This window comes from Apteryx mantelli, chromosome Z, assembly GCF_036417845.1.
Source record: "Apteryx mantelli isolate bAptMan1 chromosome Z, bAptMan1.hap1, whole genome shotgun sequence".
NCBI classification, from domain to species: domain Eukaryota; kingdom Metazoa; phylum Chordata; class Aves; order Apterygiformes; family Apterygidae; genus Apteryx; species Apteryx mantelli.
In genome coordinates, this window is record NC_090020.1 from 37,807,082 (window position 1) to 37,833,332 (window position 26,251).

The 26,251-nt window shown below is 37.1% G+C and overlaps 1 protein-coding gene across 3 annotated transcripts in view; it reads right to left on the minus strand.

The window, feature by feature from the left end:
- ADAMTS19 (ADAM metallopeptidase with thrombospondin type 1 motif 19) overlaps nucleotides 1-26,251 on the minus strand; it is a 158,662-nt gene that overhangs the window by 82,457 nt on the left and 49,954 nt on the right. For all 3 annotated transcript variants that reach the window (XM_067315930.1, XM_067315931.1, XM_067315929.1), the window contains exon 7: nucleotides 20,524-20,567. In XM_067315930.1, the coding sequence (XP_067172031.1) occupies nucleotides 20,524-20,567 (44 nt within the window). The remainder of the gene's footprint in view (nucleotides 1-20,523; nucleotides 20,568-26,251) is intronic.

Below are 26,251 nucleotides of genomic sequence, written 5' to 3' on the forward strand. Positions count from 1 at the left end.
AAGCAACTGGGACTGCAAAAAAGGGCAAAACATGTTCAAAGCAAAAAAAATTTAAGTTCTTCAAATGATACCTCATGCTAAGTGTCTAAGTATAAACACAATTTATAATAACTGTTTAGAAAATGAGAGAAGTAAAAAAAGACTCTGAAATGTAATATTTTATTCCAAACATTATGCTTCAGTGGCTGAAATAAAAAGAAAATTTCAAAAAATTGTTCCAAGAACATTTTGTGTCTGGTAGATCCACAATTGTGTGCATTTTCTTTTAGGTTTCCAGTTTAGCGAGTAAACTGAAAAGAAAGAGGTTTTTTTTAATGATGTAGCTCTGAGTAGGAGTAGAATTGATAACAGTACTGAAAAGAAGCATACGTTAGAGCTCGGACTTCTGCCAACACCAATGAATTTGCAAAGTGCTGAAACAAAAGAGAAAAAAATACCTCACTATAGACAAAATGCAGTGCTGCATTTTGAAGGGTTGTGGGCATTCCTGTTACCATAAAGTTTCTTGAAGACTGTTCAAAACTACCTTCCCTATGGAGGATGGCTAACCTCCACTGGATAAATCTTAGGTGCTGGGACCTAAGGAAAGGAAATTTCCAAATCTCCCTCTGTCTGTAGATGCTGAAAATCAGCTGAAAACCGACGCTCTCCACTCTTCCCTAGGGAAAAGTTGTCCCCTGGCCTTCTCTCAGCCTCTCAAAGGGCAGGTTCAAGTACATGAGCAGTATCTTTCCACACCACAAGATGAGTACTATCAGTTTCCTATGTTCTCTCTATCCTGTCTGCCCTGGCAGCATAAAATATCCCCAAATTACTAGGTACACTGCAAGTTTCACACCTATTATTCAGAAAAAGCAATAATCAGTAGTAAGCATTTTCAATGACACCCAGTATATACGACCGAGACTGTTTATGCTTGATCTCTTTGAGTGCAACATATGAAACATAAGACCTGCATTTCATTTAGATTAAATTAGATTTCTGATTCTGGAAACGTCCAAAAACATCAAATGCAATTAATGCTTTATGACTTTTTGCTTATCAAACAAAGTCGACCTTATACATGAAAGCCACATCAAATAGCAGCCACTGGATGTAGATCAGCCAACTACTAGCCGTGAACGAGTTTCATGTCTTGTCCTTGGTTATTAATTTCACGTGCAGGGAAAAGGAAACCGACTTCAGCAAGCAGCTGCTCTTGCTTAGCACTCTCAGCATTAGGTAGAAGAAAGAATTTCTTCTTTAAATATATGTACATTCACTACAGCTTCCTGTGGCTTATTAACACAGCTGGAACTGCTCCAAGGTTAAGTCCACAAGAAAAAAACCTGAACAATCGCTCTCTTGTTATGATTAAGCTATTCCAAAAGAACCCATGGGCTCACCACACAGCTTCAAATTAACATGCTTAGCACCTGATAAGTGCTGGCTAGAAAGCAGTAACATCATCTCACTGACCATTTAAGGAACAAACCTATTATCTGTCTACACAGAAACCTGTTTCAAAACAAAAAACAGCACCCAGTGGATACATGCCAAATGTAAATTATTAAAATGACTTTACTCTGTGGATAAGTATTTCTCAAGTTAATGCAGAGTAAGATATATGCAATATCAATTAAGAGAGTCAAGCTTTACCACCATACACTAGAAGAATCACTACAATGACTACATTTTCTTATCAAGTACATAACTATCCAAATGAAATACATGCTGCTTCAGAAAAGTACTACTTTTGCCAAAGTCAAAGCAGTGCTTTATTACTACTACCACTACTGCTACCCATGGAGATGTTTTACATTTCACACTATGTAACATCATAATTTTTCTTTAAAGTTTCCTGTTGTTTTAATTAACATACTCATCACATCCTCAACACTATTTACTGTATCAAAATAGACATACATTTACAACTTTTCTGATGAAAAGCACTGTTCAGCTCACAGAGATACTGTCTTAAACATGTTACCAACTAAAATATCTGTGCTATCTGTCAGTCAAGATTGTCAAAGTTGACCAAGACGTCTAACAGTAAAAGAGAACAGATATCCAATGTCTACTGCATCATCTAGGTAAGTTAATGAAGCATGCCAATACTGATGAATGCACATTAGATATCATTTCAAGCATGCTACTATTTTTAAAGGAACTTCATAAACAGTGGTTCTGTTTTTCCCACACATAACAACTGATATTCCCTAAGTACACACTATGAATAAAAATAGTATTTATATACATAGAATCTCTTAGAAAAAATTTTCCTCAAGCTTCAAAAACAGCCATGTAAGATACTGATAAAACACAGCTAAACCTGTAATGGACAGATGTGCAGAACAACTGGTGACAATTTGAACCACAAACATTCAAAAAAAAAAATATGTGCTTGTCACAAGGTGTCATGCTACAATATGCAACATGATCTTAGTTTGAATTATTTGATTATCTGCAAAACCTAGGTAAGCTACTGCAATTGAATGCCCAGGTACACTCAGCTTTGATACAAACTTAAGCATTTGAGTTGGCAAATCAATGGACCTGTGAGCGTAAAAGATAGTACTGAAGTGAACTTGATTACTTCTAACTTTTTTTTTTTTTTAAGCAGCCCAGACGCTTTCCTTAAGGAAAGGAAGTAAAAAGCTTTCCACAGGCCTGACCCCCCTGAATAGGATAAAGACGAATCAGCTTCTGATGCATTTTATGTAAATAAGTGCGCACATAACCCACATTTTCATTACTTTGTTTGATTTATGAAAATCTTTGTAGAAAAAGTAAAGGTTCCAGAAAAATAATTCATCAATATGTAATAAATACGTGGTTAAGTGTTTAATAATGGACTGTGAACTTTATCCCTCTTCCTTAAGGTCACTGCTGCACTTTAAGGATTAAGAGTGGGGGAAAATTCTCAAAACAGGGACAGAATATCAATGTATACAGATACGCCAAACATGCATGAACAAATTTTAAATGTGCAATGGAAAATTTCTCTTTCGAGATTAATAATGAACTTCCTGATGTGGCTCAGAGACCAGCTTGGACTAATATTCTGTCCCCAACAGTGGCCAATGGCAAATATTTCCAGAGACATTATACAAACTAGGCAGAAGTGAGCTTTCCCCAGCATCCACTCCCAGCCTTTGCTGACAGTGTTGCAGGGACTCCCTGAGCTACAGGCTACTTCCATACTGTCATCTTTAATAGCCACCAAGGCATTTATTGTCTATGAATTTGGCTACTCCTTCTTAACCTGTTTTAAGGTTTGAGTCCATAACATGCTGTGGCAAACAGCTCCAGAATGTAATTGTGCGCAACCATACATTTTTCTCTGTTTTAACTATTGCATTGCAAGCATTCTTGCTCAAGTATAATGCTCTATTAATCTTTTCCAAGCCATTTATGTCTTTAGAGATCTCCATCAGCTATCACTATGACAAACTGAAAAGTTCTAGTATATGTAGTCCTTCCTCTGGCAGAAGCCAACCACACTTTTTCATCATCTTGTAGCCATCTGCATACCTTGGCTTTTCTTGCTCTGCTGCACTCTTTCTGACACAAGTGGCCATTGTCAAACTGCATGTGTACTATAAATTTTAAAAGGACCAGAATTATGTTTTTGCTGTGGTTTTCTGTTCTTTCCTAGTCAATCCTAACAGTCAGTTTACACAGCTGATTAGTGAGCCAATGCTCTCAGAGAACTGTCCACAATCATTACTTTTGTACCTCTAATAAAGAAATAGAAGAAAACTTGGTTAAATCATGAATAATTCTAGTAGAAGACAAAGAAGTCCTAAGCTATTCTGTTTCAGAACAAAAGATAAAAATCACAAGATACACAGTAATGTGCAATAAAGATTTTCTTTGCTTCATACTTTGAAATACTGTCACAATGACGGAAAAATCAGATTTAATACTTCTAAACAATAACTCAGCCTTCTTCTGAGAACCTGAACTGGTTTGACCCATTACTCTAACTTCCTCAACACATGATTTGCATAAACAATTTTTCTAGAGATTTCTAGATCTTTTTTGCATGTTCACTGTTACGTGGTATAGAAAATTATTAATATTCTTGATCTCCATTAAAAAAGGTTTAATTTTTTGGACAAAAATAGGAAAGTCTATTTTTAAGACCTATACAATAAAGGTTCCCACTGGGTAAATTTTTAGTGTGCCTTATGAAATCTTCCAGATCTACAACATGTGACTTTGAAAAGGAGACACTTAACCTGTTTGGCAAGAAAAAACTGAATTGGGGCTTTCCAAAGTAAAGCTGAAGCTTGTTACCTGGAAAGCCAGAAACAGGTTTCAAGGTGAGCATCAGTCACTTCAGAAGACCTTTCACCAAATCAGTGCATTGTCTTGATGACATGCTTTTCACTGATGCACTGGACTAATATACAGGATATTCAGTTTACTTTGCATGCGTACCAGCTTAAGAGTTGGTGCCCATTTCCTACAATAAAGGCCTGTTTCTGTAGATTGACAAAACACTTGTCACCATACCAACCTGTGGTGGAGGTGATGAGAGTCAACACTGTGGTACCCCACCTGAAGCATCTCTGACAACTCTAAACTGCTTTCTGTGCTTTGTAACCTGTTCTTCCACTACATTTCCTTTACAAATGGGCCACGTGATAATGTTGTTCTGCAGTCTTTCAGGCTGTTTTTGTAACTTTTTCCATCAACCCATCCTGGTGACCACATTTTTTCCTAGGGGAAAAATGAACAGAGCAAGACATTTGTGTGAACTAGCTATTTTCACTCCTGATGACATCTAAGCACATGGCACTCCTGATCTTCAGATTTGCTTCAGTGGAACAGGAACAAGAACTTCTTCTTTATGATGCAAAGTTATTATTGTTTTCTATTACTTTCTTATATACACATACAAAGATCATTGGAAGGAAATACATTTTGGGCTATCACCTCTACATTTCTGTGCAAATATACATTTTATGTTTTCCCTTTTTCTGATCTTTACTTAGCCCATATGAAAACTTTCTATTTTTTTCTCCACAGCTGATACACTTTGTGCTACTTGTTTATTTTGAAAAAAAAGAAAAGTTTACCTTTTGTATTTCATTACTCCTCACAGACAATATGTTCTTTCAAAGGATGGGAGCAAAAGTAACATTGTTCTACACAGCATCCATGCAGAGTTGCCCTTTTCTAAAATACATTTCATTCCCTATTGCTTTCAGTTTGAGATATGTCCTGTTCAGGGGCTGGAAACCAACCTAGTTTCAGAGCATATGGTAGCTCTTAATCCTGTCAGGAAGCAAGCAGGAGCACTATGAGCATTTGGGATACAAAGTGACTATCCGTGTTTTATGTTGCCAAGTGAAAGCCTGAGAGACGGAGGCATTCTTGAAAGTGGGAAATTCTTTGTGTTCTTTATAAAGAAAAATTATTCTTCAGATGCTCTTAAAAAGAAATGTTTCACTGTAACAACAGTAGGGTCACAGGAGAAAATGACTATCAGTCCTACATATTTCCTTTTAAAACATTTTTGGAGACATAAAACATCTGCTATAGGGGAACAGATATCTTAAATGATCAAATTACCTGATGACTGTTTTATCTGCTATGGTTTATTCAGAAGTCTGTAAGGAATGCATGGCACAGATTTAATGATGCCTTTTCACTGTGGCAAGAATTTAAAAGTGGTTAACTTTCACAGAAAGAGGGGAACAAGTTAATATTCTAGCCTAGCATAAATACGTTGTGCAAAACTTTTTTTTAGAGGTTTACAAACTTTGAAGCAGCAGCTTCTGCTGCAATATGACTTTAAAAGGAAAAGTCAGGGCCGCGAACTGTAGACCAAACTCAAAAGGGAGATCTCTTTGCCAAAAAGGCAAGTGGAAGTTTAGCTTTCCAAGAATACCAGAGTAGGGTTAGTAGTACAAGGAATTACCATTTGAACACTTGCTAACATTAAGAAATATAAACTGACTTCATTTTATGAAGGAGATGACCTTTTCTAATAATTTGTTACAGCTTTGCTATTGCACACTTTGCTGCCCACGCCAAGTGTTTAAATTACAATTTTTTTTTCCAATGTAAGCACTATTTTAAGCATATCTTTATAAAAACTATATTCAGAAAAGCTTGGTTGGTTTTAAAATGTCCGGAACACATCAAACGATCATTTTATTTTCAAGTAAAATAAAATAAAATAAAATAAAATAAAATAGCCTCCTCATTTAATACCAAGGGCCCTGATCCAAGGAAGCAGGAAGCACACTGCACAAAACAGTATGTTAATAAATATGTTGATGTAAGGGTACATTTTAGACTTCCAGAGAAGATACAAATATAGTAAGGGTACTTTAAAAGTTCCTCTGCTTTGACAGACTATTCCAAAACTACCCTTTATTTTCTAAATGGAAATGTAGATAACTTATTAAACCTTTACCCAAAAAAAAAAAAAAAAGTGTTGATCTTAAAACTTGAGCATAGACTTCAACAGGATTAAATGCTTTCTGCCTTTTTTTTTTCTTTGGCAAATTACAAAAAAAATATTTCTTGCACTCCTATTTTAATGCAAATGCTGGCTGTCTCTTATTCTGCTCCTAAGAAAACCTGATACTTTGCCCATAAGAAATTTCTACGAATAGGTATTTTCATGCTATGTAAGATGATCCAATTAATTGTCAAAAATGCTTTCATTCCTGTAAAGTGTGTTTTCACTTTAGGAGATTTCTAAATACTAAAAGCCTCCTTCTCTGTACACTTGGGTCAACATATATTAGCATCACAGAGTAAAAAGTAAAATAAAGGTAACTAAGAATTATAACGTCACTCCATCTGCATAGCAAAAATATTCATCCAGGTGCTTATCTCTCGTCTCACTTTCCTGACAGCTACACTGAGGTGCCTGAGGACTGGAAGAAAGCCAATGTCACCCCAGTCTTCAAAAAGGGCAAGAAGGAGGACCCAGGGAACTACAGGCCAGTCAGCCTCACCTCCATCCCTGGAAAGGTGATGGAGCAGCTCATCCTGGAAGCCATCTCCACGCATGTGGAGGAAAAGAAGGTGATCAGGAGTAGTCAGCATGGCTTCACCAAGGGGAAATCATGCCTAACCAATCTGATAGCCTTCTATGATGGAATGACTGGCTGGGTAGATGAGGGGAGAGCAGTGGATGTTGTCTACCTAGACTTCAGCAAGGCTTTTGACACTGTCTCCCATAGCATCCTCATAGACAAGCTCAGGAAGTGTGCGTTAGATGAGTGGACAGTGAGGTGGATTGAGACCTGGCTGAATGGCAGAGCTCAGAGAGTTGTGATCAGTGGCACAGAGTCTAGTTGGAGGCCTGTAGCTAGCGGTGTCCCCCAGGGGTCAGTACTGGGTCCAGTCTTGTTCAACTTCTTCATCAATGACCTGGATGAAGGGACAGAGTGCACACTCAGCAAGTTTGCTGACGATACAAAACTGGGAGGAGTGGCCGATACGCCAGAGGGCTGTGCTGCCATTCAAAGAGACTTGGACAGGCTGGAGAGGTGGGCAGAGAGGAACCTCATGAAATTCAACAAAGGGAAGTGCAGGGTCCTGCACCTGGGGAGGAATAACCCCATGCACCAGTACAGGCTGGGGGTTGACCTGCTGGAAAGCAGCTCTGCTGAGAAGGACCTGGGAGTGCTGGTGGACACCAAGTTAAGTATGAGGCAGCAATGTGCCCTTGTGGCCAAGAAGGCCAATGGTATCCTGGGCTGCATCAGAAAGAGTGTTGCCAGCAGGTCGAGGGAAGTGATTCTCCCCCTCTACTCAGCCCTGGTGAGGCCACATCTGGAGTACTGCGTCCAGTTCTGGGCTCCCCAGTACAAGAGGGATGTGGCACTACTGGAGCAAGTCCAGCGAAGGGCCACAAAGATGATTAGGGGACTGGAGCATCTCTCTTATGAGGAAAGGCTGAGAGAGCTTGGCCTGTTTAGCCTGGAGAAGAGAAGGCTGAGAGGAGATCTTATCAATGTGTACAAGTATCTGAAGGGAGGGTGTCGAGAGGATGGGGCCAGACTCTTTTCAGTGGTGCCGAGCGACAGGACGCGAGGCAACGGGCACAAACTGAAACACAGACACTTCCATCTGAACATGAGGAAAAACTTTTTCACTGTGAGGGTGACAGAGCACTGGCACAGGTTGCCACGAGAGGTGGTGGAGTCTCCTTCTCTGGAGATATTCAAAAGCCGCCTGGATGCAATCCTGTGCAATGTGCTCTAGGTGACCCTGCTTGAGCAGGGGGGTTGGACTAGATGATCTCCAGAGGTCCCTTCCAACCTCAGTGATTCTGTGATTCTGTGAAACCTCCAGTTCACGTGGTGTGAAGCTGCTAAAGCCACCCTCCTGCTCTGTACGTCCCTGCCCGCTGCAGCCCCTTTGAGTTCTTCTCGTGTCTCTTTCCATTCCGTCAAACCACTTTTTTATGAATATGCTTCCAAGGCTTGTGTAACATCAATTCTCTGTTCTTATTTGATCTAATCATAACATATCACCAATGCTCTTCCTGCTCTTACAAGAAATCCAGCCTTGATACCCTATTAATTTGATTTTTCTAAAATTTAATTCATGATGCCTTCTTCCCCTCCTGCCAGTACTATGCAACAAGCAGATCGGAAATCACACACGAGGCAATATCATTCTCATGCCAAAACACCTCCGTCAGGCTTGCATTCATGTCTATCACAAAACGTGAAGAAAACAAGACAATTCTGTTTTCCTTTGTGATTTATTTCATCTGTGCTATGAAAATGATTCTATTGGATAGTAATGTAAAATTGTTACTATCCTATCTTTGTTTTTTCTATTCAGCTATTGCATTCCTCTTCATTATATAGTTTCTTTACTTCTGCACAGGAAATAAGTTTCTTAGAGATGTCTACAGAAAACTCACACACTTTAAGGTATTTAATTAGTAAATAATCCTAATGCACTGTGAGCAAAATGTTCCCTGAAAAACAGTACAATGGTATAGTAATACATTTCTTCCTTTTCTGTAATCTGAGCGATTCCTGTAAACCACATTTCATGATTTCATGCTTAATTTCAAAAATCATTTTATTTATTAAAATTATCATAGGGTTTTTGTATGCATTTTGTAGCTAAAATTTAACTTTTTAAATTTAAGATTCCACAATTAAAAAAAACCTACGTAATTCTGAAAGATTTTTTTCAGTATTGGAAACATTTTCAAATTATTCCTGGCAATACTATATTAAAAAAAAAAAAAAAAAAAAAAAAAGAGTAGAGGGGAAGAATTAGGCCAAGAAGGTAAAAAACAGAAAAAAACAGTATCTTATTCCATCCAATAAATACTATAGCACCAAAGTTTTCCCCAACTGAAATGTCTCAAGAGATAGGATGCAACCTGTTTTCATCTTCATTACAACCAAGCAATTAGAGATAACAGCTTTATTTTACTTTTACTGCCTTAAATAAAAAAGTTAACTTTTTCGTTTAGATCATTCTGAAGTTTGCATTCCCTTTTGTGTGTGTCCTGCTTAACCACACAGATAAGGGGATTGAAGGAGGTGTCGGTTGGCTGTTATTACTGTTTTTTTAATAGTCTATTATTCTAGGGCCAAATTTATGAAAATTGTGAACTACATTGTGAATTATGAAAACTGTGAAATCAAGGTTTTCATGTGAAGAAGTTACACTATGTTTCATTATAAGAGTGACTCACTGTAAGAATGACTGATCTTAGCACTGGTTATAGCAGATGCCAGTGACTTAGATACTTTCTAAGATATGCTTAGATACTTTCTAAGAGAAGTGCAAGAAATAGCTGATTGTTCCTTTTCACAGAAAACACTGCCTAGATCAGAATGGCTAGCTTCATTAATATCTTCCTGATAAATGAGACTGAAGGCAGAAGTATTCCATTACACCCCATTTCAGTTAAAAAACTATTTGATTTAAAATTACCACTATTATTTTCTATCTCTAAATAGCCTCCTGTATGCCATCTTCATGAAGGTCTCTAAGCTTATATAATTTTGTGATGTATCAGCATACGTGAAGAAAGCAGTTATGCCTCCTAAATAAGAGTCAGTGATCAGGGGCCCAAGTTGTGCCTGCACCGGAGGAGCTTCTGTAAGACCATGTCTCAGTGTTCTTGCAAACCGTTTCCGATTCAAACATTTTTTGAGCTTTTGGGATAGTCTTCAAAGAGAGTCTGGACTCTGAGAAAGCAAGCTGAAACATTGGGCATCAGGTCTTCCCTCCATCAGGGAATCCTTTATTCAATTCCCTTTGAAAGCCTGCAAGATACAAGGTCATCAAGAACTGGAAGAGCCTCCCGTGTCTCAGATGTGCAGGGATAGACCCTGACTATTCCCCTGCTCGAGCAAGCTGAGTAGGGGATGACTTTTTTGATGAGAAACTCATGTTCCATTCATGGTAGGGTACCCATCATCCTGAAAACATAAAACCTTCAGTACAGACTGAAAACAGACACACAAAAGAACATGTTGCCATTTAAATATCATAAAAGGGAGTTATGAGATGGATTCCAACAGCAAATCTGCACAAAGACATTAGATGAAGAGTCAGCCTTGGCCCTGGCCCTCAGTTCCTTCCTGCTTGTATTTGTGGGGCAGACTTTTCACTGTGTTTTGACAAGCTAGATGAGGTTGCATGGATCATCTACAGTGCGCTCTACACATGTGCAGTCCTTTTCCTTTCCTCCTTAAATAAAGCACCCACATATCACTGCCTACACATCCCACACTTCAGAAAAATATGATGCATTTATTATGTGATCTCTCTAATTCCATTGCACTAAACATTTTTCCACTATATAGGTACAAGACACAGAAACTGATGTAGTAGTCAAAAGGACCTATTTGGCCTCTCTTATTTGGAAAAACCATCCAGTAAAACGTACTCAGATTTTTCAGTATGAGATATTACACAAGGGCAAGTACTCTATCCAAACATTACTTCATAAATGTTTCCTTTGAAAGTATAAAATATTAAATGCAAGCATATGTAACAACTATTAAAAAACTGTTGGAGAAAGGTAGCTAGATAACAAGTATGTCTTACTTTACAGCCATATATTTTGAATGTCTTTAATTTGTACTGAGTTTGACATCAAATATTATTTTGTTTTTAAAATTTAATTGTATGCATAAGAAAATTATAAAATAATAATAAAAATAATAAAAAATACTATACAGTGATTCTTTACATAAAATAACATAGAGCATATATTAGCATTCTATACTATATAGAGAGCAATTGACTACAGACATATGATTATTTATAGTGTTGCCAACTTGCACAATTTCATTATGAATGTACACACAGTATTTCATCTAAATGTTTTTCACATAAAGAAAGATACTATAAAAGATAGGTATTAAAGTCATAAAATCCAGAAGAAAATGAAAGATATCTTTAAAAGCTCATATCAGCTGGGCTTGACTCAGTTTTTCAACAGCTCAGACAGACAAAAGGACACAGGAAATGATTCACTGCTCAATGCAGTGAGTGGGGCATAAAATCACTAATTTTTTACATCTCTTGCAATCTGATAGCTCAGACTAGACCTTTTCTGCTGGTGGAAAAATTTTTGCCAGCAGAAAGCTGAGCTTAGCAGTCCACTGCTGCCCCGATTTGTGCCTTGCCGCCCTGCCCTAGCCTTGACGTGACCTTCTCTCGTGTACGGTGGTAGTATTGGTGTGAAGGAGGAGGAAGCTGTGGTGCCTGGAGTGCCTCGCTTAGCGGCAGCACCATTTACTCCTACCAAATTACTCCTACCACAGATGGGGAGAGCTCCTCTGAGGGTCTCTGGCAGATGTAGGTTACTCTGCACTCCAGCAGCAAGGAAAAGGAACTTAGTCGTTCCCAGCTTTCGTAACAGGTGGGAAATCCCTATCCCACGTCTACTATTGATTTCATTAGAAAAGGTAAAATAAAATAAGAATAAATCTTTGCAGTTTACATCTTAGATTTCCTTAGTTCAGGGAAGATTTACATTTAGTGATCTCATCCCTCATGGATGTTAGAAAACAGTTTCACAGGCTGAGATTGGATGAACCACAATGACAGATTTTCATGACACAAGCTAAGGATTCAGCTGGAAAAGTTCAGAAGTGTCCTGCTAGCATATAAATCAAGCTGTAACTCCCTTGCTTTTATAATACAACAATGTAACTACAACTGCAAGGCAAAAAGAAAAAGCCATTAAAATTCAAGACAGTAGACAAGTAACAAAGAATTCCAGTTGCACTTTTACACTACCAGACTGAAACATTTCCAGTATTTAAACACTATTTACATCCTGGGTATGCAGAATAGCAGGCACTTTGGTGCAAAGTGATAAGTATTATTAAAGCATAAAAAAAACCCTCAACCATAGAGATATTTTAAGACAACCACAGTATCTGAATAAAGTTATTTTACTCAGTAATTAGCCTATACTTGTATCTTTAATACTATCTTGTATTTATCCTATATTTTTATTTTACAAATAAATACCATTATAGCTGTTACTAACAACTCTATAAACAAATACACAAAATTATACTGCATATCAAATTATTTACATGTTGATTAATTAGAGAGTTTCATTTTCAAAAATTATTAATATTTAATCAAAACATACACAGGCTAACTGAAGTTCAATCATTGGTTTTCTAAACTCTATTCAAAATTGTGAGCTTACAAAGCTGGATGTAAACACCAAAATTAACCTTGTAGTCTTCCTAAACATGTTCAAAGCCCTACTGCCTCCTAAAAGATATTGCTAAAACAGATTTAGTAAGAAAACAATAAATAATTTGATATGATATAATGATATAATCTGAAAAAACAAAAGTTGGTCTTGAAACTAAATGAAAAAACAGTTTTTTTCTTCACTTTTAACTTTCTAAAATGCTTTGGTTAACTGCTTCAAATCAAAATAAGTTAAAATAAAGGAGGATAAGGAATTGCCTGAAGCAGCAAATTCTTGATCAATTGTTTACAGCAGAAAAGAGTTGGGGGTTTTTTTGTTGTTTTTTGGGGGTTTTTTTTGAAATGATAAGTGGTTAGTAATTAAAAGTAAGCTCAGTGATTAAAAAATTGCCATCAAAACTCCATTCAGAGGGGTTTATTCCGTGTTACCCTACTACTGCTCAGATTAATTAAGTTTTAAACACTTAAAATAAAACACTGAAAAATAAAACAATCTCACTTGTTGCAGCCTAACTATTTTGTATCTGGTTACAACACAGTATGAAACCACAGATTCAGCTCTTGATGTGAAAACCTGGCTCACTGCTCTTGGAAAAGTGTTGCCATTAAAACAAACTCAGTAAAACAGGAGGCAAGGTAAGGTGGAAATGTATCTTAGAGGTTCACAGAAAGCAAGAAACTAACCAATTTTAAGATGGACTTTAAAATATTTACAGGAGGAATAAAGTGGTGGCTTGCAATAGCAGAAATCTAGATTTCATAATCCAGGACATATACCGTAGTTTTGTGTTCTTCTGCTTTATCGATAAACTGCACCAAAGCTGCACTAATTAGTTCAATGTTTTATGATACTGTTAGACTAATTTAGCTATTTATTTTTACACTTATTTGGAATTCACATCCAATTAAGTTCTGCCTTGCTGTACTTTTGGACATGTAACTCTCAATGATAAAAATAGGAGTTTTATTCTGTAGGCTACAGAAATTTAACTTCCTTTGACCATTTAAGAGATCCTATGTATTACAGATATTTGTATATCAGAAGCACTATACTACTATATGGAAATCACTTCCTAAACACCTTCTGCATTTTTGTACTTCTACATAGTTCAAATTATATTAAAGTAAAACTTCTTAGCAAGGCCATAGAAGACACTGGTGTTCAAAAGCCACATTTGACTATTCGATTTACTTAGGCATTTCCAGCTCCTGGATACACTTCAGAGCTATGGTACTTTTCACAGAAATAAATATTCATAAAATGAAATTGAGTGAGATGTCTATGGCTAGCTTTTCCACAAAAGCACTTAAAAGAGGCTCCTGCTCCTATAGTATGAAGTGCTTATTTATAAATAAGTCAGTGAACTTATGATCATGACTTTGCTGTGAAAGGGGATATTGTTAAAAGCCAGTTGTACAAATGGAAAATTGAGATAGGCCTAGATTAAGTACCATATTGGAAATTTGCATAGGAAGTCTTGGTGAACTTGGTGAACCCAAATTCTCTGAATGACAACAACCTTACCCACAAAAGATTATCTTCCCTTTATATGGGACACATTTAGAGGATCTTCTGTTCAGGACAGTTTCTATATTTTGGGGTAAGCTAATGCATGGGGCAAAAATTCAAAGTTTACAAAACTTTTATCGATTCTGTGAATTTTGTGGAGCAGCAAGCCCAGAGACATGTCAGAGAACGTCTGACCTAGATAGCTTAAAAACATGCAAAAATGCCTTCATTCTTCTGGAGAGGAACTTGCTTTAGTTGGTCTCCTCATCTAGTCTGCACATCCCTCTGCCTGTACTTCCACTCTGAATTCCCTACAGTATTCAGAGAGTAACATTTACAACAAAAGAAAAAAATTTAGTTGTGCTAGTGAATACCATAAAAAAAATTCTGGCCACAGTGATCAGCTGTGGTTCTCATGACTATGTATACACCTCCAGGTGGTGGCAACTTTGATCAACTATATTTTAAATGGTAACCTGAAATAGCCTTTCTTTACTGAAACCTAACACAATGCTTTTTCAGTGATATCCAAGCTGACAATTTTCAATGCTAAAATGTTAAAAAAAAAAAAAAAAACATACAGACACCCACCTCTTACAAAACTCCTCTTTCTGACCTCCACTGATTTCTCTTCTCCAAGTGTGCCTGCTACATTTCCCTCTGCAAGTCAGGCAGGACTCCTCACCTACACCCATGCTTGGTCCTTTGAAGGACTGGGTCCGGGCCACCGCCCAGCCCTGAGCTTTACCTGCCTTGTTGAGCAATGAGAAATGCACCTCGAGGTTATGACATGCTGTAAATGATAGGTTTGAAGTCTTACTTTTTGGCATTGACCGACTGGAAATTTCCCTTGCCCCCACAGCAACCGAATGTCCTATAGCATGCATTTGTAATTGCCTTAAGTAAGGTTCTTCCATGATTGGGTCTCAGCAAAAGAGAAGAAACAAACAAACCTCCCCCCCTTACTAGTGACCCCCCGCACCCCAACATAGGCCCTTGTTGGCATCTTCTAGAAAAACAGGCACACACTGCAGGATCCCACTCTAACCACAGGGAAAAGCTGGAAGAGGGGGAACAGACTTTTCCACACTTCTTCATCCAAGTGAAACCGGCCTCACCAAAAACATGGTGGCAGCCTCTCTCTCCTCTTCTCCATTCCTCAGGAGAAGCATGGTGTGGGGACTTCTACTGCTGTTACCACCATGCCCCATCATGGACCAGAACCCAACTCCATGAGACACTAGAGATACTCAGTAAGACTATCCCTGCCTACAGGGCTTATGTCCTAAGGGTTCCTGTTCTGCAGTTAACAGATATTTGAGTAAGTTTTAAATTAGCAATATCAAGTACCAATAGCAATTCTGCCACAGCGCATATGGCTCAGCGTGAGATTTACCATGCTTCTCAGCACACTCTTACCACTTCTCTAGCTAATAAGGTTAAAGCCAGCTACACGAGATTACAACATAGGGATTTTCTGGATAAGATAAGGGACAACAGATGGATACAGACAAGGAAGCACAAGGAAACAGCTTTTTTAAATTTACTTCTGCAGTGCTGATGTCTGTGTTCTGGGGAACTTCTTTGGCTGCCTCTTGGTGGTAATGGGCGCTAAGCATTCAACTTTAATATATCCAGCATTAACCTCCATTGGACAATGATAGCCTACCTAATCTCCTATTTTTGTCGCATCTCTTAATGCAGAGGGCTGGACTAAATGTCTGTCCCTTGAAAGAAGTACTGGAGGAAAAGGCCAAGTACTTCGTGTTAAAGATCTACAACTTTCAAATTATAAAAGAAAAATAACTAAATCCATCTTTGGCATTTTGCTAAGTTGGATGGAAGACATGTTCTTTCACTTCATTTTGTTTTGTGGTCTTTATTGTGTAGATGTTTGTTTGATTCATTACCAGTCATTATTTGTATCCATGCTATTTACATCCTTTGCAACATAATGAAGACCTGATGGCGCCTGAATTTTCTGCTATTGTTTTAAATCTCTGCAAAACTGGATGTTACCAAAGTTAGAAATTCATAATATAGTAAATTTATGATTTATAATATTTATAATATAGTAAATTTGCACCATCCCCCTAAAATAATGTGGCAAGCATTCCAAGGGAGTTCTATTAAGAGACAGTAATATCAGTATTTTATTAGAAAATGCTTCCTAGTAAACAAGTGAGGTGGAAGCATGTCTTGGAATGTTGCTATAGCTGATGCTTTAACTGAAAACAGATATGAGAATACAGGATTGAATGGTACACTAACAGATTTTAAATATATTTAAAAATATATATATATATATATATATATATATATACACGAAGAAAACCCTGCTCTTTGCAAGACCGTAAGATAATGAAACTGGGAAAAACACAGCAACAAAACAGTTTGAAAACAGCATCTAACTACTTTCTCTCCAGAAGACCCTGGAGCTATCAAATTATCAGAACATTGCACTCACAATCCTCTGAGATCAATAAAATGCTGGAAACCCTGTCTTTCCTAAAGCATCAGAAAAACTCCATTTACTATTTCTGAGATATCTTATTACCTGGGAATCTCAACCAGTACTGAGATTACAAGCAAATGGTATCAGTTTTAAAAGGATCTTGTTTGTATAGAATCATATAGGTGTGTCAACATGAGATGTATTTAAAAAAAAGAAGCCTCACCCCAACACAGTAAGAAATTATTGAAACAATCAACTGAGGTCAATCTATTTAAGGCAAAAGTTATCTCCAAAATGACTCATAATTCTGACATATTAGGTAAAATGGAACTCAATTTATACACGCCAAGAAAATTGTTGACTTTTTTTTGACAGAGGCAGATTTTTTAGCTGAGTGTAGTAAAAGGCTTAGGCAAACTAGATCTGGAAATACTACATGTTTGTTTTCCATTTTGTTGCAGTCAGTGTTACTAGGACATTTTACTAGCTATCATAAATCTTTCAAAACATTAACTGTGGTCACAACATTTTATATAGCACATGTGTTGTACACCTGTGGATTTCTGACAAGGGATGAGAGGAGATATTACCTGAACAATCAGATAACATACTTCATGGCCTAATGAAAGGATTCAGGTGCTTAGTGTCTGACATTTGAAACGGTCTATCTTTAATAAAAAACTTTGAAAAAAAATAACTACACAGAGAAAATGCAATTACTATTCACTATGGTACAGTATCAGCAAAGCAACAGCTTGCAGATCGTAGAATGGAAGAATTTTTGTCTAAAAATTGCTTGCAAAGTGTACGTGTTCCTTAAGGAGAAGTTTACTTTGAGTCTTTACAACTTCCAGTAATATGACAGTGTGCTAACATTTTGTACTTTCTTAAACATCACATCACATGCAGTAGAAATGCAATCCAATGGACTGAAAGGAAAGGAAGAACATGCTGGGCTCCCTTCCTGATTCTGTCACTCACCAGCTCACTGATCTTGCGCAGGTCATTCAGCCTGTCAGTATTTCCAGCTATAGAAATTATGCTCTTTCTTATGCCTTTTGAAAACTATTTTGAGATGATACTGTTGTGAGAACAACATTATGTATCCCTGAACAATTCTTCCAGGGCATCAGCATGTTTGCAAGTATGTTCATCTAGACACTATCCATCAGCCAAAACTTCTAGCTTTTGACGCAAATACTGAGCTAGATGGAAACGACAAGCAAAACTCCACAGCTAGTTAAGTTCACAATCACAATGTCCACCAAACACAACTGCATGTTTGTGCTAGGATCTGCTGAATCACTTTGCTGGCACGAGGGCAGAACAGAAAAGCAGGTGGCGGGATGCTAAAACAAGGCAGTGCACAGCCTCCAAGCGGGGCAGCTCCTGAAAGGACGCAGCCTCCCTTAGAAACAATCATTCCCTCAGTTTCTCCCGATTAACATGACCGCAAATTGATGCCAACATAAATCAGCATCATTATACAATCTGCCCCTAAAACTGTAACATTTCATACTAATAATTCACTGCTGTACTATTTATACAGAAGACATTAGCTAACAGCAAACAACTAACGTGGCTTAGAAGGTACATGTCGCACAGGCTCAGTGTGAATCACTGCAGTGAAAGGTACAAAGGGTGGGGAAACTCAAATGTGCATGCGCTTGCTTGAATAAATAGTCCTCCAGCACTTATTTGTCAGCATAACACTTGAAGTGAGTGAGAAAATATCTATTGATTTCCATCTACTGGGCTTAGTACTAAAGTTTGAGTAACGATCCACCAGCTATTTGACTCAGAATTTTATCTGTCAATAACAAAAGAAAGGAAAAAAAACAGAAAGAAAAACAATCCAGACCACTTCAAATTTAAAAGATAGCTCGCTCCCCTGCAGGTTATTCCAAAATCTGAAACATGAGACTGTTTTTGACTAAGCTAACAAAAACTCTTAAAGACAGAGACACCATGATCCCCAAAACCCACCAACTGTAGGAAAAGAATCTTCAATGCTTACCAGTCTAAACTTACATACTCCTTTCATTAGCTAAAAGTAAATTTAATTTCTACGTAAACAACTCTGGAAGTTTTTTTCCTAAAAAAGCCCTACTTTTTTTTAAACCATCATATGTCCCTAATGTTTGAATACTAAAGTCAAGTCAGAAACCACTCATTAAGTTACAGAAGAGCCGTTAGCATCAGGGTGGAGCAAAAGGATCTAATTTCTGTGAAGGAGTAAGAGACAGGGAGCATACACATAAGCAGGACAGGTGAATAGAAGAGCGCTGCAGCCAAACCACCATGGGAAGCACAAGAGCACTTAGGTCCAGGTGATTTTGATCCCAATGCAACAGCCTTGAGATTTTCCAGCCAGAAGGAATTTTACAGGGGCAGTGAGAACTGACAACACTGAAATCAACTTAGTTCAGCTGAAATTAATGGACCTGTGCTGATTTATACCACATGAGAATCTGGCTTACTGTTTTACAGAAATGTGCGATTAGTGAAGGAAGGAACTAATTGGAGTTACTCTGGATTTGCACAGTGTGGAATAAGAAGCTAGCCCCAAAAAACTCATGGCCACGGTAGGGCTTTCCAAATCAGCTGTAGCGTGATACTTATTACAACTCTAAAAAGCATAAAACAAAAAATTTCTACTCTCTAAACTTCAAAACACTTCAGGAAATTAAATACCCTTCAAAAACTGCATTTTACATTTCTTCCTCCTTTTCAAAACTATCAAAAATGAAATGTTAATACATCTTTTGTTTGATCGCCAAGATATCCAGAAAAGTATAAATTTATTCTTTTGGGTTGCTTCTCTGATTAAGAATCTAAAATTTGATCACATAGTCTCACATAGTCTTGGGATGATGAAACAGTAAAAGGACTAGGAAAAAGTGAGGTAATACAATTTAGATCAAAAATTCTCTTCAAATCTTTGCTACTGACACAAAAAAATAAAAGAAAGAAAAAAAGGAAAAAAAAAAGGAAAAAAATCCTACTTCTCCTCTACCCAAGAGGGAGCGCAAGCACACCGCTCAGAACCTGACTACGGACTACAATAGTTAAACAGTCCATTACTGTTGTCCTAATCTTGCTGAAACTATTTAGATTCTGAAAGCTTGTATTTGCTTAAAGAACTGTCACAGGCTGCCATCAGCCAAATGAAATTCAAGTGTACAAAAACATGCCACGACATTAAATGAATAAAAGTTTTATCAACTCAGACCAGAAATAAGTTTGAATCTTTCATGCCCAACATGGCAATTACAACCTCTCCCACCAGAGCTTTATATTGAAAAGCTGTCCTCCCAAGACTGTGAGCTAAATTAATGACTACTGATAGAAAAACTCTGTGCAGCTAGCACTCACTTAACTGCAGCTGCCAGAAGTGTCTTGCACAATAGCTCATATCCTGATGTTTCTGAAAAGTTACATATTTAATAAACCCTGTGTTACTCCATTGCATTATATTACAGTCTTAAGAAAATTTTTTAAAAATCATAGGCAAATTCTGATCAAAGATAAATCCACTGCTTGCTAAATACATAATGAACATCCTCATTTAGCTTGCTATCCTTGTTTAATATTAAGAACATTAAAACCGTTCAGTATTAATGTTTCAACGAGATTAAAAAGAATAAAGCTTTAAAGGGTTTGTTAAAAGAATGAGACAGAAACATTTCACTCATATACACTATTTTGTTAGCAATGTATACAAGTATAACAAAATAGTACTAGATTTCAGACAACTTTTGCATTTTAGCTAGTTAAAACTATCCATGACAGATGCCGTTGCGTTTTTAGCTTCACATATCTGTAACAGTCATTTTATGAAGCTGTCTATATAAACAGTCTCTTACATATATTTACTTACCAACAGTATCACATGGTTCGTCTTTATGTACACAGAAATCCTTCCTAGAATTGGGAGGGGGAAAGAGAAGAATGTTAAGCAAGTCAAATGATCATATTGGTAGTGACTCTGTGACCTATTTCCAAATATTTTGTATGGCTCAATGAATAACTACAGAACTCCATTATCTCAGCAAAGACGATGGGGAAGCAAAGGCCAAGATTACCCAGAACACTTTAACATTAGTTTAACTTCAGAAGAGATTTAGGAGTAGTCAGCTGACAAAAAATGTACCATATATTTAAGTTGCATTGCACATAACTCCTGCTTCTTCCGCATTCCAATCTCTTGAAATGTAGGAAGTCTAAAGTTAGTCTTCAGAAGTTTGCAGAAGTTAGTCTTTTTCTCATTTGAAATGAAAGCATCTGCAATGCTTACCATCAGATTCAAAAGCAGCATTGACTTTATCTTTGCTCTAGATGCTGTAATACAGACAGTTTTTGTGCTCATAAGAAAATAGTAAAAATGACTAGGAAGGAAACATGGAATAAATACGTGCATTTCTGCTAGGGCATCCACCCTATTGCAGTAGAAAAGTTACCTTTCTATTCCGTCTATGAAGCTAGATATGTGTGTATATGTGTGTGTGTACAGATCAGTGGAAGTTTACTAATATCTGAGATATCCTGCAAAGAATTACTCTATATATGGATTTCCTGGTTCCAATATTGATTTAGTTACTAAATATTACTCCATGAGTAAAGGTCTTTGCTTTTTATATCTAGAAAGTTCCAAAGTGTGCATTTGATGTGTGCCTGTAAACTGAGGACCATGTAAGAGAGTTAACCCTTTATTAAGCTTTTTTAACCTATTAAGGCAGGGCTAAGATTCAATCAGATAATTACACCTCCTAATAGCTCCAGAAGAAACGCTGAAGTTAGAAGTCATCTAACTAAGCAATCCTCTTAATACGGATTAGGCTGCACCTCACTTTTCCTTCCCAAATTTTGCCTTTTTATGGAACAGTACCAAATAATCAAAGCCAGTTTTCTTTCAAAAAATTTCTTACATGGGTGTTACTATCTAGTAACTAGATGTTTGCTAGCATCCACAAGAACTGTTTGGTGCTCGAGATGAGAGGGCAGACTGGCGATACTTACCATTTTTGCAAATGCAGCTACTCCAAGAGCCTTTTGTTCGCTGTTTTTTTCCCACAGACTATTCCCACATAGTGACTTAGGCCCAAAAGCAATCTCGAGAGGCTGGCAAATTTTTGACACTTGTTAAAGGCCACACAGCCAGAGACACGGCGACAGAGCTTTTGATTCTGCAGTCCCCGCTGCCAGACGATTACTGAGCAGAAAAGCAGAACAACAGCACTAGAAACTAATTCTCAGAATAAAGTGATAAAGAAACTCTGGGAATCCACTTAGATGGGCCTTAGGGATGGAGCCAAAAGGGGTGAACAAGAAGCTATAATCAGATACAGAAGGAAGTTCTTTCCTTTTTTTCAAACCTGCAACGAATTGCATTAACGCACTGGGCTGTAACACAAGTCTTTGTTTTGCGCTATGTCACACAAGGGACTTATTGTATTGTCAAGCAACATGACAGAACAACTAGAAATATGGTACTTGCGGTGAAGCAAGAGAACATGCATAGAGACAATCTAAGGACATCGACTGGTCTCCCATGTACACATGTACAATTACCATAAATACTAACTGACGCCACAAGTCAAAAGGAGAGAGCACACCTTCAAACTTAAAAGGCGGCCATCTGACATTTTCAAGTTACCAATGTCCAAGAGGTTTCTGCTTATGTAATAGCTTTCTTCTCACATACTGAGTTGTTTTTGTTTTGTTTCTCCTCCTTGGCTGACTCCAGCTATGGTTAAACTGTGCACCCCAGAGTTGGGGGAAACGGCACTGCGATGTTTCAGCAAGAGGGAAGTGCTATAAGCCAGTCTCAGTTCCTTATTTACATTGAAAACAATGTAATACCTTCATTAATTTCCAATTATGAGGATGCATTACATACATTTGAGACAAGGCTACTTAGTAAAGCTTTACAGCTCTAGCTAGACCTACAAATGACTCGCACAGAAATTGTTCTCTAATTCCTACAAGATAACTTAAATATAACTTAGATAAAGATAATTTAAATAAATTATGCCTACGTTATGCATGTCTATATATATACAGACACATATACAGACACACATATATGCATGTATACACACATACTCCTATGTGTGCATATACTCCTATTTCCACACCTGTTGTTACTATTAAATAAAATTTACCAATACAAAACACACTAGCTCATGGTCTATTATTTGTTACATTCAATTGACATGCTGAAACTACGCAAAAGAAAGGAGAGGATATGAACACTTCCAAAGTATCAGATTGTATAAATAGAGCAACAAAGCACACTACAAAGCCCTAAAGAAAGTCCAGCCACTGAGGTTATTTGCCTTTGTTCTTTTCCTCCCTTTTCTTAGCAATAGTAGGGCCTCAGCCCTATTATTTTGCATTACATTAGCATTACCATTAATGCATATAGAATATTTTGTGGCACAAATAAATAACTCCGAAGCTAACATCTAAAGCTGGAAGCTGTGGTTAAAACACACGGAAATCCCTTTCCACTCAGTATCCAGCACACAACTTCTACTACTCTTAACGGTTAGTTAGCACGCACACAGAAGGGAAAGAGGCCCTATGCAAGTGAGAGAAAAGAGGAGCTTTCATGAGATTTATGACAGATTTCTAAGCTTGAATGAACTGGCTAACAGTAGAAAAGAATTCTAAGCAAGAACGGGTAACTACTATTCCATTGTTCTAAGAAATTTCATCAAGTTAGTGAATGTTTTAAACAATTACATAGGCATACCAGTCAAAACACCTATTTCTTGTCCAGACTGATTTACCATTTCCTCCCATATGGAAACATGGAGGACAGATAATGGATCTTACCAGCCTACCATATCTTCATTTTGGCTTTCACCCTACTTTCAATTTCCTAACTTCCCTAAGGCTGATAATTTTGAAAAGTGTAATGGTAGGGAAATGGGTCTACTTCAAACAAAATACCTCCTGCTGTCATTGATGTGGAGTCTAAGATATTAACCTTCATTTATTTATTTTAAGATGCAAGAGATTTGGGGTTTAATGCCCAAGTAAATTTTAACAAATCACAAGTTCTTTATATAGAACAGTTGCAATTAGCGGCCCCCCTTGGGAAATAACATTCTCACTATACTAAAAATGCCTTCATTCAGATTGTACTAAGTGAAAAATGACAACACAGTAAACGTTCTTGTCTTTTCACATTACATAATGTTCTGAAAAGAGTTCAACATATAAACTAAGTTCATGAAACATACTAACCAACTGATGCACTCTTTAAAAAATGTATTAAATGAAAATCAACTTTGGAAGTTATCAACCATGAGATAAATTATACTCTATTAGGCTGGGAATTTAAACAAACAATCTTATTATCACAGGTGCTATTTCAGAAACTGCTTAGTAATTTCAGAGTAAGCCTCAAATGCACTGTGTATTTTAGAAAAATCAGGAAATACTATAATTATATATTTAAAGTAGTTGACAGATGGCTTTGACTCCTTAAACTTGAACCAAGGTTAAAAATGTTGATAGGAATAGGTTTTCTTCTAAAGGTCATGTATCAGCCCAATTAAAAATAGCAGCTCAAAAGTATGGCAAGTGAATCAAGTACGGGACTAATAGATCTCTAAACAGAAAAAGAAATGTAAGTGAGAAAGCCAAGGAAGGTGTATTTGAATGGAGTCCTACAGAATCTAGACTTGGTATTAGCCTTGAACAATGATCTGGAAGAAAATAGGAAAGCGCTACTGGTAAAGTTTGCAACTGAAATTAAATCTGGCAGAACGCAAATGGCAAAACGGACAAATAAATTTTTTCAGATAGCTCATCTGAAAAACTTGTATTTTACCATAGCCAAAACCAGACCCCCAAACCAGACCAGATATTGCAACAGTGTGACAATAGAAAAGGACAGAAAAAATGGAAGATAGGCATTCAAAACACAGGCATTAGGAGTTTTATACAAGAAAGTGAACATTCACCTTCAATATAGATGCAAGAAAATATCAAAGATGGCAGTAGTACTAGTACAACGGTTCATACGCTGCTGTGCCCAATTTTGGTGCTTAAGCTTCAAAGAACAATTTGAAAAATAGGAAAAGGTCTGGAAAGAGCCATGAGAATGATTACATGTCTGGAAAACAGGCTTAAAAAGCTCTCTTACTTAGTCTAAGAGAAAGATGAGTTGTGACTTGATTGCAGCCTACAAGTATTTACATAGGGAGGCACTTTCTAACAGTTCTTGAGCCACAAAGGGTATAAAGAGATTCATGGTTGAAAGCTGAAATGACACAAATTACTTTCAGAATTAAGAGCTGCACCATATTTCTAAATAACCACAGCAGCAATTCACTTCAGAACACAAATAATCTGCCTTTATTTTAAAATCTTTATATGGCCACATTTCTTATCCATAATACTAATCAAATGTAAAAACAGCTGACTAAATTTAATGTTAGGTCAGTCTAGATAATCATAAAGAGTTTTACAATCAAGTTGAGGTGCATGTAATGGAATACAACAGCTCAGTAAGAGTGAAAGACACTACTGAATGGAAGATGTGTAGCCTGAGTACAACAGCTCTAAAGAGCAAATTGACAGGGACAGGTAAAGCCATGCAGAGTTTCCTCACATATAGTATTACAAATATTGTCAACTTCTTGGACACCTTGAAAGATAGACGAGAAAAATAAAAAGCCTGAGAATGACTTAAAATTAGTGAGATTTTTAAAACAGACAAAAATATATATAGAATTCTTAAAATTGTGACAACTACACAGAATTTGGGTTTGGGGGTTTGTTTGTTTTTTTTAAAAAACAACCTTCCGAGTCTAAGATCTGCTCTTTGCATATTTCCACACTTTCTTCTGTACCAGCAATCCCATTAAGAAATACACAAAAGTAAGGACAGTCAAGGTTCTCATGAACTCCCTCGATATCTGCTGCTGACATCATAAGAAAAAGCAGCAAAGCTTTGCAAAAATAGTGGGAGAGGTGGCAGTACTGAAATTACGATGATGGAAAAACTGCAAAGATGAAATTAAGAATCTTTTCCTCTCTCACTGTGCTAACTCGCAAGAACTCATTTTTACAGCGTTTTGCATTTCACTGGAAGTTCAGAGCTAGCAGTAGCAGTCTAATAACCAAATCTCTACCCCTTTACGTTTTAACAATTCTGGATAGCCAGACTCAGCAACCTTTTGGGGAGACCCTGCCACATTAGCTTCTGTGCAGGGGCAATTCACAGCTTTCCACCTCCCACTTTCTTGAACATGAGGGATTTGGGGCGCAAAGAATTATCAGAAAGGTAGTAGAAAGCACAGTCAGAACTGAGTCTGACCTCAATGTTATACAACTGTAAGGAAGGGTAATCCTCGTGTGTGTTAGAAGATAACAGCAAGGCTTGAAAAATTCTTGTTCTAGCTTTGGGGAGAATTCTGTGTTCTGGAAACATTTGAAAAATGAAATAACATTTAGACAATCTAAGTACTGTTTACACCATTTTCTACTGTTAGAGAATCAATCATTTCTAAGAGTGAAAATTCCTCACAACATTGTTTCACTTACATGTAATCTGGAGTGAAGAAACTACAGATGCTGCAGATAAACATGAA